This window comes from Engraulis encrasicolus, chromosome 19, assembly GCF_034702125.1.
Source record: "Engraulis encrasicolus isolate BLACKSEA-1 chromosome 19, IST_EnEncr_1.0, whole genome shotgun sequence".
Classification (NCBI taxonomy): Eukaryota; Metazoa; Chordata; class Actinopteri; order Clupeiformes; family Engraulidae; genus Engraulis; species Engraulis encrasicolus.
In genome coordinates, this window is record NC_085875.1 from 32763119 (window position 1) to 32779315 (window position 16197).

A 16197-nucleotide genomic window follows, 5' to 3' on the forward strand; every position below is an offset into this window, starting at 1 on the left:
AAAAGTGTAAGTGAAATAAATAGCTGTAAAGGACATCTTATTTAAATAGGTTTCCAATTCGACAGCACATGTTGATGTATATTCATGATATCTTCATAAGTCTACAGCAGGTGGCAGTGTTCATTGTGGGCCTATTACGTGTACAGACTCAGTTCCCTCCTTGCCAATCAGTTTCAGCCTTTGGGTGCAGTGGTTAGTGTCACTGACCTAGATAGTGTTATTTAGACCATGCACACTATTTCTGTAATCAGTGCCTTCCCCCATTACCTTTCCATGTTTGTTTTGTATTTTACCTAACACAAACTCATTATTGGTAAGCCATGGGGAGGATGGGGAGGGGGCAGTTTGCCCTGGCACTTTGGGATCCGTTAGCCCACCTGGGCTTGGCCTAGGCACATTCATAAACCTACAGTAGTCATGGAGTGTTGGACAAGTTACTCAAAAAACTAATGCACAATATTGCTATATTTAAAATGTAAGGCATTGTAGGCAAGTAGTGCTTTTGCATTACTGTAGTTACTTTCGCCAAAAAGGCCTAAATATGGATCTGGCAAGTTATAACAGTGTAAATCAAGCTAATGAGTCATGACTTTTTCACCTCCCGTCCAGGTGTTTTTGGCAGCATGCAGACTAAAAACTACCAGGTTCAGTAATAGCTTCTTTTTGACCCACCACACTGAACACCATTCAAATCCAGGTCATTGTAATGCATTTGTAACATAAATTATTTAGCCTTGTAACTAAGTAAATATTACAGTTTTTTGCCCTGTAATGCCTTACATTACTGCATTACAGCAAATAGTAATGCATCACAGTAATTAATTACTCTTGTAATGCATTACCGCCCAACACTGGTCATGGACATTCTCTATTATCAGAGTGATCTCACTTGTTCTAGGGTAGTGCATAAATAAAACATACAGAATTATACATGTCTACACCTAGTAGTAGTAACATTATACAACAAGACAACAGAATTGGTTTATAAAATGTCATCTTTATTCATGTTACATAACTGATACAGAGGGCATTAGACATTTTCACAAGGCTTTAAGGGACTACAATCAATGATTAGCAAAAACACAATAGTGGTCCAAATCTAACAATCAAACAGGACTAACCAATCTCCCCAGTGTCCTTGAATGTGAAAAAAGCCTGTGTTTGTTTTTTTAAAGTATTGTATTGGTCTCTTCATCTTGGTGCATACAGCATTGGGTCCCATTCCAGTGTAATTTTTAAAAGACATGCAAGGGCTTTCCCCCCCCAAGATTTATATAGATATACGTATATTTATTTCGCTCACTGAGCAGCCCCATATTTTATATTAACTCAGACATGCTTCAAGTGAAGTGTGTGCCACGACCAGGAAGAAGTGTTTTGTAACACTTCTGAGAAACACCTCCGAACTACAAGGAACAGTTGGTTTAAGAGTGAATCAAGTTTGTGACATCCAATCAGTGGTATTACAATGTCCTTCAGGGATCAGTAATGGCAATGGGTTCTTTCCACTGATGTATGCATTCTTAATCCGTAGTTTGTTAGCCTTCCTTCTTAGGTCAAATACCCAACATGTTAAGGGGATACCGGATTACCTACTTCTCAAAATGTGAAGTATCACTATCCACATAGCCAATGCAATGGGGTTCTGATTTTAACGCTACAAGGAGATATAGATTACCAGGTATTGTAAGACTTGCAGTAAAAATCCAAGGACTCTGCTTTAAAAGAGCTGAAATTGGAATGCTTCTCTTGATTACATGATTGCATTTTTTTTTTAAAACGTCATACTATTTGGATACTGCCAACCACCAGAGGGAAAAAAATAAAAGCTACAATAAAATGGGACAAGACAAGCCTTCCATTTCAAACCGTTAGCCAATGCAACAGCTCAGGGAAAACCACTTTTTCTGTAGCAACATTAAGATCCTATTATATTTTTACTAGCTCATTAAGAGTGCTGATACAAAATGAGGCTAATTGTACATCATACTTTTTTCTACAGCAGAGAACGCGCACACACACACTCAAACTCACACACACACACACACACACACACACACACACACACACACACACACACACGGTAGGCCAGGACAAATCACAAACCAAAAAAAAGAAAATAGTTTAAGGGGGGAAGGAGGGGCCTTACGTTTCTTTCTTTGTCCATAAGCTGTGATGCAAAAAGACTAAATGATTGGATTTTTTTTCTTGTGCATGTTCCAGTACTGACGGGTGTTTTTGTTCCCCCTCCATTTGCTAGATTTTTTTTTTGCTTTTCTTTTTTTAATGCAGCAATAAGGAATGGAGATGTGTAAAAAGGCTTTTTTTGTAAATCTCTTCCGTTTCCTCCTAGAGGGGAGATGAGTTGTGATGAGGAAAAGGTTTTTAGTTCTCGCCCCCTTCGCCTCCCTCTCCTTCATCTGCCGCGTTGTCAGAGGTCCATAACTGCAAATCAGAAAAGCATACTGATTAACAACCGCTCCTTAAATTGTCTGACCACCAGATAGCTGAAAAGTTATCCAACTCATTAGTGAAGGTTTTTGTTCAACTTGGACACGTATTAACATTCGAAAAAGAAATGCATGTTTAAAGCACATTCAATTTGAAATGCCTAACACAGTATCTATTATATTAAACCTCAATTAACAAAAATGCTTCCCAAATGACAAAGAATTTACTAGAATAACTGGATAGAAGCCCTGCCAATTTTCAGTTAAATTTTGAACTGTGATGTTGTTGAGGCAGTGTCACACGCATGCACGCACGCATGCACAGCAGTGTCAGAGAAAGCATGGAGAGGCCTTGGCCATCACTTAAATGGCTAAGGCACAGCACAGTTGTGCCGGGAAACCGGCTTCAATCCCAGCCTGAGATCATTTCCCGATCTGCCCCCATCTCTCTCTCCCACTTGATTCCAGTCTCCTCTCCCACTTCTCCATCGAAATGAAGGCCCAAAATATAAACACAAGAAACAAAAAACCTTCAAAACAAAAAAAGAGAAAGTGTTGAGGTACTCACTGTCAGATTGTCTCTTAGTAGCTGCATGATGAGAGTGCTGTCTTTGTAGGACTCTTCGTTCAGTGTATCCAGCTCTGATATGGCTTCATCGAAAGCCTAGAGGAGAAGAGTACAGATAACTTTAGTGATCCTGGGGGTAATTTAACATGTCGAGCAGCACACCCACACCCACGATTGAATCTACTTCCCGTCTCACACGGACTGCCAGACATGTGCAGGACACAAGAACACAGTCTTGACTATTGCATAACCTGAGGATACTTGTGAATGCGCAAAGTTAACATTTTCTCAGACTGACAAATTGTGTAGTGTAGGCAACTAACCACGTACAGCCTAGAGTAGAGTTAGGCTGTTAGAAAAGAGTCATTTGCCACTTAATATTGGAGGGAATAACCAGTTGTGGCAACAATGATCTGGCTGCCAAACTTTCTCAGTCCTCCTTTCTTACAGTGTAGATCAAAAAACAGCACATGAATCACTCACATACAATCTAAGGGCATTTTATGAAAGATTGGACAGATTGTACAAATTCTGGTCTTGGGCATGCAGACAGACACACACGGGCAAGCCCACAGACACGCACAGAGACACACACAGAGAGACAGACAGAGACACACACAGACACACACACACACACACACGCACGAGCCATCATGATCATCATTGTGATGCAGGCAGGTCGTGTCATAAGCCTATCACAACCTTACCGTTTTGGCCAGCTCGCAGGCCTTCTCTGGGGAGTTGAGGATCTCGTAGTAGAAGACGGAGAAGTTGAGGGCCAGGCCGAGGCGGATGGGGTGCGTAGGCTGCATCTGCTCAGTACTGATGGTGTACGCCTCCTGGTAGGCTTCCTGAGAGTTGCCGATGGTCGCTGAGGGTACAAAAGAGACAAGCAAGGAGGTCATTCCTATTGAAAGGCACTCATTCTCAAAAAAAACTATTGGAGTAGCCCAATTTGTATTTCCCCCTTTGGTGTGTAGGTGCGTATATGCATCTTTGTGATTGTCATGGTGTTTAAATGTTGTTTTATGTGTGTGTTGTGGGGGTTTTTTGGTGTTGGGTGGGTGGTGTGAGGGCCCCGTGTTCATTGCGTTGTTGTTTATGTGTTATTCCATCTACTTTGTTGTTGTTTAATAAAAGAACATTTTGATCACACCAATGTGTATGTTGTGAATGAATGTGTCAGAAAGAGTTGTAAATTCATGTATGAGTAGGTTAGTTGTGCGTGTGTGTGCGAGAGAGAGAGATTTTTGTCAACGTCTTATTGAAATGTTCTAGTTAAACTGCACATTGGCGACTGGTCAAACGCATTCATACGTACATAGATCTTTTTACAATAAAGTACACTTGACGCAACACATTTTGAATGGGCTTGAATGGAGGACATACACTTGCCATCTGGTAATGGCTGAGGGCAACACATCTTGTTTACACAAGCCTTGTAGAAGAACAATTTCTTCAGATGCACAGGGCAAGTGGCATACCAGTGGTTCAGCAAGTATACTTTGGGAAACTCCCTGCCCCTACCCTCCCTCCCTCCCTCCCTCTCATGTGAGACTTCTGCTTTCTATTTTAAGCCTTTTTTCCCAGCTGTATGAATGGTGTGCAGCGGTTTGAGGAAGGAAGAAAGGAAGGAAGGAAGAGGGATGGATCATGGAGGATGATGCCAACTGGTTCACTTCTTACCTTTCTTGTCGTCTCCTGCGGCGACCTCAGCCAGATATCTGTAGTAGTCGCCCTTCATCTTCAGGTAGAAGACTTTGCTTTCTGGCTGCTTGGAGTTCTCGATTAAATATTTGTTCAGCAGTTCCTGTGGAAAGTAGAAAAAAAGGGGGGGGGGGATCAGTGGCCTATTAATTATTCATCTCCCCATGCATCGCACACAAACATCACACACTCAGTTTGTCACCCAGTCATCAATGCACTGCTTGCCGTTTCTATTCAACGAAAAGGCACTTGGCTGGACAACACAAGAGGCTATTCAAACTGCGCTCGCAGGGCTCCGCTCGGCTCAAGTGGCTCGTCGTGTGAAATCGGGTCACGGCAAGGACGCTGTGGCTCACTTGGCTGAACCACCGCCGTGGCATAAACCCGGGGAACGGGGGTTCGAGTCCGGCCCGAGGCTGTTTCCCAATTCTTCCCCCATCTCTATCCCACTCATTTCTTTTCACGCTCTCCAACTGTTCTATCCAGCTAAAGGCATAAACGCCAAAAGAAAACTGTTAAGAAAATCAGGTCACAAGCAAATGAGTTCAGAGCGGCAACTTCACCTTCCCCTAAAATCCAGGTCATACACATGATACAGCAACTGGGGAAAAATCCCCTTCTTTCCACCCAAAGATTGCTCATAAAAGTGGAAGATAAAGTGTAACGACAGCACTTTGACGAGACAGCTTAAGTTCACACCAGGTGTGTGTGCAAACACCTAACAAGACCATTAAAACAATGCCCTGCTGTCACCCATGAGCCTCGGGTTTAGCCAGCGTAAGCCCCGGAGGCCTTAAGAGGCTCAGGTTGTGTGTGTGTGTGTGTGTGTGTTGTGTGTGTGTGTGTGTGTGTGTGTGTGTGTAAAGTGTGTGTAAAGTGTGTGTATAGTGTGCTATAGGTGTTAAGGGAAGACCCTGTCTGTTTACTGGTCTGTTGAGCGTTAGGTGAAGCTACTACTACCGCAGACGGGACAACATGATGATCTTGGGGCAGGGCTCAGGGCTGGGCTGCTGTAATTGCTTTACAGTTCGTCTTGGACCACAAACACAGCAGCACATTATTAAGGTGGAGGGGGCTGAAACGGTGGCCTATGCATGCATGCTTGTTGCTGCCAGACCACGAGACCTGTGCCAGGAAGAGCACAGGGGGACCTGTGTGTGTGTGTGTGTGTGTGTGTGCGTGCGTGTGTGTGTGAACAGGGGAGGCGACAAGGCCAGACAGAATGCCTGAAGTGCTCAGCATTCTTTTGCCGGAGATCACATGGTCCAGTAACAGCAGCAGCAGCCGAATCAATGACGACAAGGCAGGCAGGCTGGGGCCCCGAGCCAGCCAGCCAACACTGCTCTCTGTTCAAAGAGGAGCACAGCCCAATATTTACTCCCATAGCAGAAAAAGAGCTTGGACGACATGGGGGAATGGACATGGAGGACACAAGTAGAGAGAGAGGGGGAGAGAGAGAGAGAGAGAGAGAGAGAGAGAGAGACAGACAGACACTGGAACTGATCCCATAGGAATTCCATGTGAGAAGAAAAAGGGAGGGGACGCCTTTCAACTACATGCAGAAATTCAATTATACCAGCGGCAAGATGGATCTGCTCACAAGTCCTTGAAATAGAAACGAGGGCCCCAGCAGCTTAACTCACAGGCGCCGCGAAAAGAATCAGCTGCAAGTTTTGTATGAAAATCAACAGACATGTTTGACCTTGAGTGGCCAGCAGCCTCAGTATTGACACCAAAGGGACTATGTGGAGGCACTAAGGGCCAAGGTCAAGACACATCCGTCTTGCTCATCCACACACAACCAATGCACTGCTAGCAGCTCAAGCATTGTCTTCATTCCCTAAGCAAAAACACCCATGTCCTCTACTGATGGTTCAAACACAATTACACTTTTCTGTGCTAATGCCTGATACATGGCTGACATTTTGACAAGTACACACACACACTGATTTTGAGAGATCCTGTACTCCTCCCAACCATAGTTTACTGGGGTCTTACTAGGGGGGCATGATGCAATGAGTTTAGCAATGAGGCATACAGCAAATGGAAACCAGGCATGCCTGTTCTTACGGTGATCATGATACTGAGATTATTCATGCTGGCCTGATAAGGAGGCAGCCACACCCTACTACACATAAGCCAGTCACAGTAGGCTGGGGAGTTTAGTGGAGCTATCAGAACAGCTTTGGTAAAGGCCCAGGAGAGAGAGAGGGAGACAGAGAGAGAGAGAGAGAGAGAGCGAGACAGAGAGAGAGCGAGAGAGAGAGTGAGACATGGAGAGAGTGACTGAGACACAGAGAGAGAGAGAGCAAGAGACAAAGAGAGAGAGAACAACCTACACAAGATATGGCATTCATCAAGCTGCTAAATAACCTCTCTACTGTTTCCAGCACGACAAGGCAGAGGCGAGGCAGGTCTGTCTGGACAGGCCCCCACTCGAGTGGGTGAGGAAGGAGGATGCCACAGGGGAGAGAGAGAGAGAGAGAGACAGAGCGAGACAGATGACAGCTGCTGAGTTGTGCTACAGTGCTGCACAGAAGCACAGGGAGCTGCCAGGCGAGTTCTAGAACTAGGCCCACACCCTCTGCTCGGCGCAGAGTGAAGACTGTCTCACACACACACACACACACACACACACACACACACACACACACACACACACACACACACACACACAGGAAGTGATGCCACAGGGTGTACGTATGATTTAGTCATAGTCATACAGACTACATTTACAGACAAGAGTAAGCGTGTGTGTGTGTGTGTGTGTGTGTGTGTGTGTGTGTGTGTGTGTGTGTGTGTGTGACTGTGGACAGGACTGATCATCTAAAGCTTAGTCAACTTCCTTTACAAAGCCTGCAATGTCTAACCTATGCCAAGTCAGCAAATGAGCCAGTATGGCCCATGATGCTTACAGCAACAGTGGTGACACTGACCATACAAAATACAGATTAATAGAGCAAAATGAAACAGTTTCAGCATAGAAGCGTTGAGTTAATTGTGAGCCTGCAAATTGTACTGATAGAGGATGCTCTAGGATGCATAGGATGTTATAGGATGCAACCAAATGGTTTAATCAACTGCCCTATTCTACCCAGAATTATCCTCTGACTTGCCCATTTAGCTGCACTATGATAAGAAAAACGAACCTTCTATTCTCAATTATAGTCCTTAGTCCTCTCCTCATTCCTGTCAACTATAGTCCTTATTGGCAACAAAAAATACATTTGTAAATACACTGCCAAGAAATGACTGATATTGCTTAAGTCACTTGGGCATGTATTGGCTAGCATGTGAACCCTTGAGTTAGCAAAAGCCCTTCCCTTCCAGACCAGAGGAATGGCAGGAGTCCCTCTGGAGTCCCCTTCCTGTCATGGACCAGAGAGGGGATCGATTGGTGGAGCGGAAGGCCAGGGCCCATCCCATAATCAGATGCACCGTTGCCCCAGTAACATGCTGCCTTGTGTCAATACAGCCCCCACCACTGGGAGCCGAGGCGAGCTACCATGAAACACAACATGTACACAAATGGAAAGGACTCACGTCACCCCTCTCATCCCTTGGTCTCCAACACTGTGGTATGACTGATTACAATGATGTAGTGAAAGGGAGGTGGTGAGGATGTTTTACACCCTTTGTAGGCAGTGAAGAAACCACCAGTACTATCCCGAAACCAGCAAAAGGAGGAAACTATGGGGCAGGTTTTACAGATGCTTTAACTGTAGAACAGTGTTTCTCAACCTTTTTGAACAAACGCCCCCTAGACCTCATTATAAGCCCACCAACGCCCCCCTTGACCTCAGCATAAGCCTGCCAGCCCCCAGCCCCCCCCTTAGTATTGAAGAATAAAATTGACTAATGGCCCCCAATGGCAACTAAGCCCCGGCCCCACTCAGCTGTATCCTTCTCAACACCTCCCTGGGCTTCCCAACGCCCCCTGGGGGACTGTAGAGCCCATTGAGAAACACTACTGTAGAAGACAAGCTAGAAATAGTTTCCCCTTTCCATGTAAAGTCATTCAATGGAACAAGACTGAGCCTGATGTGACATGTACCAGGGTGTTGGCTGAGGTGATATAAAATAGATCAATCACTTCACCCGTCTACATGAGTAATGCCAACACTGGTATGCTCTCCCAGGAAATACCCAGAACCAGTGGCATGACCTGTTGTACAATACCAAAACAGGGGGGGATGCAGAGCACGTACACCATTTCAAATCAATTCCTGCCTGCCAACACATCCCGAGGTACAGGGTGCCAATGCATGTAGACGCACATACACAAAATCCTCAGTTTCTGTATTAGCACCAAAAAACTAGGGACACATCTGGAAGCATGTGCCTTACTACAGTCTCTCAGCCCCACCCCACCAAGGGACACACCTAGGCGCAGTCACGTAGCTCTGCCAGTCAGACACACTGACGCAATGGCATTTTGCTCTCCTTACAGAAACCCACACGTGAAAGCTGTTTGACACTGGGCACTGTGCAATACAGGAAGCAAAAAAATGACATAGCAAGATAGTCAAAGAATTACAGAGAGGGGAGAGCAAAAAACAGCATTTGTCCCCCTGACTTAATGCAGGCATCCTTGAAACTAACCCAGTTCTTAGGAAAGGCACAGCTTCAGAAGAAACTGCTCGCAGACCAGTTCTAGTTCTATATTAAGAGACTTCTGCCCGAGAGCCCACAAAACTAGGCTGTCGGTTACATCACTGCGAAAGTGGGCGCTTCTTTTCCGCTACACTCACGCACTTTCAACTTCCTGACGGGCGCTCGCTCGCGGTTGTCGCTCTCCTACTGCAGCGCAAAACAAAGGTCGTTTCAACACGGGGAAACTTAATTTAGCTCGTTCCATTTCACAGCGTTCTCTCCCTCGAGCGAAAATGAGAGCAAGCCGTGTCATCTGATTTCAACTCTACGTCCAAGGCAGCATACAAGGTTATGCATGGCCTTTCGACACACAGCATAATGGAAAAATAAAGAAAATTCCAACAGCTGCCTACCAACACGTCGTTGCAGATTTCTCTCAGCTCTCCCTCCACTTTCTCCCGATATTCCTTAACCATCTGGAGCTTCTTCTCGCTGCCCTCCGTCTTCTGTTCGATGCTGGAGATGACTCTCCACGCTGATCTCCGTGCCCCGACCACGTTCTTGTAGGCGACAGAGAGCAGGTTTCTCTCCTCGTTGGACAGTTCGGCTCCCATCTCCGTCACCTCCTTCATGGACGCAGCCATGTCGTCGTAGCGCTCGGCCTGCTCGGCCAGCTTTGCCTTCTGAATAAGATCCGTTTTATCCATGGTAATACAAATTCTAGGTAAACGTTGCTTTCAGGTGAGGGTAAAAGTCAATAGTGTCACTGTAGCCGGGCAGGCAGGGGGCGGAAGGGACGCGTAGGCTCAGAAAGTCTTGCTCTCGAGTGATGGACAAATAAGGGCGACCGCAGTCCTGGATATCTGAATGAAGGAGAAACAAAACGCGCTGTTATAGTGGGACATGCAACATTGTATCATTGGGCCGTTCCAGAACACATTTGTAACACACTGGCTCAAAGAAGCAGCCTGCCCCGGGCTTCAAAGCACGACGACAACTAACAGGCTTGTTGTCATACGAACTTAATTACAGGCATGAAGTTATCTCTGTAGCAATAAACAAATGTTCAAATCTGTTTCGAGACACCTACATTTCTGAGAAAGGCACTACAATTATTTGGCGGGTAAGAACCAAGATGGGCGGTGACAGCTTCTTCGCGGGATATCTAGCTAGGTAAACGCTAGCCCACACGACTACAAAGCAGCATTGGCTCAGAGAGTTTATACGACATGTTGTCATATGTTGAGTTTGATAAGCAACTACAAACCGTTAATCTACTTGTAACTAGTATAATAATCAAGGTGGCATTTCCCCCAACATCTAGGTCACGAGTTAAATAGGTCAGCTAATAATGTAGCTAGCACAGCTAAGTTATCGGTGTCGTGAGGAAGCTGTCCAAGTCGGCACTTCATATTTCCCCCATCGCAACTGTCTATCTTTACTTTAGACCATGGGGGAAACAAACGCTGAAAATCCTCTTATATCTATTCACAACAATTGTCTTCGCAGGGTTTCTTAGAAATCCAATTCACTGTCAAAATGTAATTAAATTCTGTAGCATATGCTTGACAGTCCGTGTCTGGCAGCCTGACATTACAAAATGACAAGGAAGACCATCGATAGCCTACAACTCACATGACAGATATCGCACTAGAGCTATGGTTCCATTTAGTAAAACTGCAACATTTTCACTCACGCAAAATGGGAGTGCGTTCCATTCATAGTCTACTAAAGCCCAGCGACAGCACAGGTACCATAATAAACGATGGGCTACTGATTTATATGGCCAAGTTGTAACCAAGGTCTCTTATCACTGCGTTACATTAGGAGAAATGCCACTGGGCAGCTTGAGAAAAGTACATTTTTATCAACCCTGTCTAAACACTAGATATACAAGAAATGGGGCACATTATTACACGTCCAACCTATTGATTAAGTTTACTCATCTTATTAAGTTTAAATGAATGATAATGGAAACCGGCGTCTAACCTTATGAGTTCGTTCCTGTTCCTCCGAATTGATCCTCGTTCAGTGTGAATGTGTGAAAAAATGCACTCGTACGGCGCAACCTACCTTGGATAGGGAGGAGTATTTCTGCCCTAATGTTTTTTTTCCCGAAGAACTGCAGCTTTTTCACTGGTTCTCCAGTAATGGTAGAAATGTCATATAGAATGTCACCCAGTGGCTGTTTTGCGCGGGGTGTAGAGGCGGGTGCATAGTAGCATGCTTGACCAGACCATAGGCTGCGGATCGGGCACGGGGTTTCCTCCAATTACAGCAAGGGAGAAGACGTCACTATTGCTATGGCTTTTCTGCCTCCCCCACCTTTTCTGTCTTGTTTGAGTGTCCTGAGGTCAGTTTCTGTCCACTTTTTTCTTCCTCTCCTTCTTTCTTTTCTCCCCCCACATTTAAGGCCCAAGGCTTGACCTCCGAAATATTTTATATTATAGGTTAGGTCTTATATTATAGGCTGCTGTTATATTATATTAGCCCTATATTATATTATATTATATTATATTATATTATATTATATTATATTATATTATATTATTATTAACCCCAAAATGTGGACTTCACGTGTCTCAGTACAAACAAATAAAACAGGGACAAGCTCTGTAACTGTCCTATTAGCAATTTGCACGATTTTATGTTTCCCGTCAGTCCTATGGCCCATTGCTTTGATGGCAGGTAATTGATGTGATTGTACTAAGGCTTTTAGCCAATTAATAGCATCACCATATGAAACAATAGCCTAATATTTCATTGGGAAAAGCAAACACGGAACCATTTCCTTTCTATTTGTCACTACTATGTTTTTGGCAGGGCATGGAAAGTCTGATAGATACAGACTTGGTGCATCTGAAACAAACTGTTTTGGTTTTGCCTTTATTCTGCTTTGTCAACTGAACTGAAACCCAATTCCAGTTTTTTTGGATCCCCTTGGGGTGGGCTGTCGTAGTTTGAGAAGACTTAAAAAAAGACAAATGGCCCAGAAAGGAACCAGCTAGACGCACTGTGATGACTTCGCAACATATCACTTTACTCTTTGAAATGCTAGCTCAACTCTAAGCTTTTTCTCTGTCACACACATAGAATATTGAATTTGGCTACTAAGTAACTAAAAGAACACTGGCTTATGCAACAGAATAGCACAAACAAGTGTTAGTGTTGTTATCACTGAAACCCACTGACTCAACCCCCTCAAAACCAACTGCAATGGACGTGCTGCAGGAAATATAAACAGGCAGACACTATGATTAAATTAAATATGGCTACATGCCATTTATCAGAAGTAAGATCAGTAAAATGTATTGATTAGAACAGGCAAGGGGAGCGCTAATAGGAGAATGTTGAATGTTTATTAGGGTCTGACTCACACAGCTTGCCTTGCATTATTTATCCCTTTAGACTTCCCTGCTTACTAGTCTGGCGCTTAGTATATAAGGGGACACTGTGGGCTAACATTACTGTATGTGTGAAATCTATGTCAATTAATGTCCATTCACCCATATCTCAGTAGTTTTTGTTTTTAACTGTGTGTGTGTGTGTGTGTGTGTGTGTGTGTGTGTGTGTGTGTGTGTGTGTGTGTGTGTGTGTGTGTGTGTGTGTGTGTGTGTGTGTGTGTGTGTGTGTGTTTAAGACATGGTGGGATTTTAAATAGATTAATTATGAGGATTTTAAATAGATTAACTAATGTTAATTGCTGGTATTTTTGGTCAAACTGTGACCAATACGTCAAGGAAGCATAACTTCCTGTTTGTGTGGATTTGACTGAATATTTCAGATTGGGACATTATCAATCACACCGTCTAACTTATGACTCACATGAGTCTCACAGGTGATCTAATGCATACGAATGAATTGCTCATACACATGGAGGCCAGGAGGACACAAGCAGAGAGAGTTGAGTGAGGACTCCTCTGGAACAACCTTCAAAGAGCAGAGGCAGGGTGGGGCAGGGTTGTTTCAACATGTATATAAATCCTTCCAGTCAGTCACTCCAGAAAAGGATTGTTCTAGAAACTTAGATTTTTTTTACCCAGAAGTCATTCTGCCATAGATAAAAGCGAAGAAGAGAAAGAGAACACAGCGTCTGACTTTTTAATGAATTTTAGATGAAACTTGCCTTCCATCTGCTGCATGAATTGAATTAGATCGAATCTGCGCTGTGAGGACTTCAGAATTCTGATTCCCTGCCATCCATCAAATTCTGTAACACATACACGTATGCCCAGACACATACACACACACACACACACACACACACACACACACACACACACACACACACACACACACACACACACACACACACACACACACACACACACACATTCCCTTTTCAGCCTAACCACTCATTTCACTTTCCTGACTATACCGGTCGATGACAAAACGGCGTCTCATTGTGTAATACCTGTGTGTGTGTGTGTGTGTGTGTGTGTGTGTGTGTGTGTGTGTGTGTGTGTGTGCGTGTGCGTGTGCGTGTGCGTGTTTGTGGGTGTGATATCTGTGACACAGGGAGAAGCTTGCCTCAGAGCTCTCACACACCCTGTTTGGCGGTTGCCCAAAAACCATATCTCTGTCTCTGGTGTGTGTGTCTGCACGGACTGGCAGCCAGGGTGTATGTGAGGGAAGTACAGCACTCAGCACTCAGCACTCTACTGCTGCCAGCTGGATCTCATAGCCGGACCAGGAGAAAGCTCTCTCTGTGTGTGTGTGTGTGTGTGTGTGTGTGTGTGTGTGTGTGTGTGTGTGTGTGTGTGTGTGTGTGTGTGTGTGTGTGTGTGTGTGTGTCTGTGTGTGTGTGTGTGTGTGTCTGTGTGTGTCTGTGTGTGTATGTGTGTGTCTGTGTGTGTCTGTGTCTGTGTGTGTATGTGTGTGTGTGCTCATGTGCGCTTGCATACTTGCATGCTTGCATAGCATGCATGTCTAGCGTGTCAGATGCCATTTCCATGTAAATGTCAGTCGTTCCACACCCACAGGGTCCAAGCATGCCAATGACAGCATGGGTTACTTGTTGAAATATTTGTAAAACCATTTGCATTTTAAGAAGCCTCGTTTGCATACGATGTGACATGCCAGTGACATACTATGCCGTTGTACACTAGCTGTCGTGACTTGAGGTTCCGCGCACGTGCAGGCATTTCATGTGAACATGCATGCCATTGTTTCAACGGTCAGTGCTGATAATAATGTTAGCAGCGTGTTTAACGACCGTGCCACTATGTTCACACTTAGTTGAGCACAAATTAGGTAAACAATCGGGAGCTGAGGTGACTCACTGCGGCATGCGTGAAAATGCAGACTCGTTATTTAGACAAGGACAGCAAGCCAAGCAAAGCAAAGGCTGCGTTGCTTGTTTGCTGGCAGGTGAATCACCCGCAGCTCATTTGTACCTGGTCGTCTCGTTCCCATGTGTTTCATCTCTGCCTGAGAGAGAGAGAGAGATAGAGAGACAGAGAGAGATTGAGTCAGTGAGTGAGAGAGAGACAGAGAGAGAGAGAGAGAGAGAGAGAGAGAGAGAGAGAGAGAGAGAGAGAGAGAGAGAGAGAGAGAGAGAGAGAGAGAGAGAGAGAGAAAGCAAGAGAAAGAGAGAGGTAAAGAGAGAGAGAAAGATAGAGGAAGAGAAAGATAGAGGGAGAGAGAGAGAGAGAGAGAGAGAGAGAGAGAGAGAGAGAGAGAGAGAGAGAGAGAGAGAGAGTGAGCTCACTCTCAGGTATAAGTGACTCACTGCTGCCATACCCACCCATATGATGAGCCGATACCCTTAAGCTCTTTCAAGCAGATGAGTCAGTAAGATTTAGCAGCAGGGTGACAATATGGAGACTGTACTGTGTCCCTCCATACACACTGGCTCTTCCTCAATGCCCAGTGTTCTAGCCTTGCTAGGGCGTGAAACGTCCAGTGATTGGATACTCTTTGGTGAACTCCGCGGAGTATCCAATCACTGGGCGTTTAACGTCCTAGCAAGACTAGAACACTTGGCATTGAGATGGCCCCACCGTGGAAGGCATGATCACCATCCCTCACAATAATTTTTCTCTCACACCACGAGTGGCTGAAACCCCATGTTTCTTTCTACTGTGCCGATTATGTTTATATAGCCTGCACTCACATGGATATTCCATGGATATTGCCAATTACAATGAATCGCTTATAAAGTATATCATGCAGCGTTATTCTGAATCTGTCCTTTTGTAGACATTGTTGATTTGAATGTGAGTGTGTTTGCCATTCAGCACAACCACACTGGATTTTGACATCTGTATCCAAGAAACTGTGCCACGACTAGAGCCGTCTGAAATATTTGGATGATACTTTGTTACTAAGAGACAGCTACAGAGAGCGAGAGAGGGAGGGAGAGAGAGAAGGGGGGGGGGGGAGAAAAGGTTGAGTTCAGTGACCAGTAATGAGTGAGAGTTTGTCTCCTGGCACTTTGACATGACATGCGTGACCCGCTTCCCCCGCTGCCACCCTCTGTGTCCGTAGGGGGGTGAGAGGTGATCAATAGGGCACGTCCGAAGCCAGGCAGGGGAGGGCTGTGACGCCAGGCAGATTCAGATTGCGCCAGCTAATATCCCTTCAGTATAGGGCTGGGACGATTAATCGACTAATCGTGACTAATCGGCTATAAAAATTAGTCGACAAGAATTTTCATAGTCGACTAATCATTCAATTAATTCAATGTTTTTTTACTTGCTTTACTAAAGCTTTATTACTTTATTGAAACCTAAAATTGCCCAGCACGTATGAATTGGACGTTGTATCTCGGAGTAAATGAGCTACCATAATGATTTAAAGCTCATTGTGAGCTCAGGGACCTAATTTTAACGGTTTCTTTCTTTTTTTCCAAATTTCCTTGAAGATTAAAATGCTAGA

At 44.7% G+C, this 16197-nt stretch overlaps 1 protein-coding gene and 1 non-coding gene across 2 annotated transcripts; both read right to left on the reverse strand.

The window, feature by feature from the left end:
- Nucleotides 1–977: 977 nt before the first annotated feature.
- Nucleotides 978–11437, reverse strand: LOC134435262 (14-3-3 protein zeta/delta-like). The gene is made up of 6 exons (XM_063184141.1): nucleotides 11308–11437; nucleotides 9732–10181; nucleotides 4705–4828; nucleotides 3726–3889; nucleotides 3019–3114; nucleotides 978–2445 (listed from the first exon to the last, which is right to left on the reverse strand). Exons 2-6 carry the CDS (start codon nucleotides 10023–10025, stop codon nucleotides 2386–2388), a joined length of 738 nt encoding a protein of 245 aa, XP_063040211.1. The 5' UTR covers nucleotides 10026–10181; nucleotides 11308–11437; the 3' UTR covers nucleotides 978–2385.
- On the reverse strand, nucleotides 3324–3459 carry LOC134435640 (small nucleolar RNA SNORA47). Its single transcript, XR_010032051.1, has one exon. It is a non-coding gene; the product is annotated as a small nucleolar RNA SNORA47 (small nucleolar RNA).
- Nucleotides 11438–16197: the final 4760 nt, after the last annotated feature.

Coding starts and splice junctions, on each gene's coding strand:
- LOC134435262 (XM_063184141.1), bottom strand. CDS start 10,025: ATGGATAAAACGGATCTTATTCAGAAGGCAAAGCTGGCCGAGCAGGCC. Junction 3,115..3,725: donor CCTGCGAGCTGGCCAAAACG/GTAAGGTTGTGA, acceptor CTTCTCCTCTAG/GCTTTCGATGAAGCCATATC. Junction 2,446..3,018: donor TACTAAGAGACAATCTGACA/GTGAGTACCTCA, acceptor TCTGATTTGCAG/TTATGGACCTCTGACAACGC.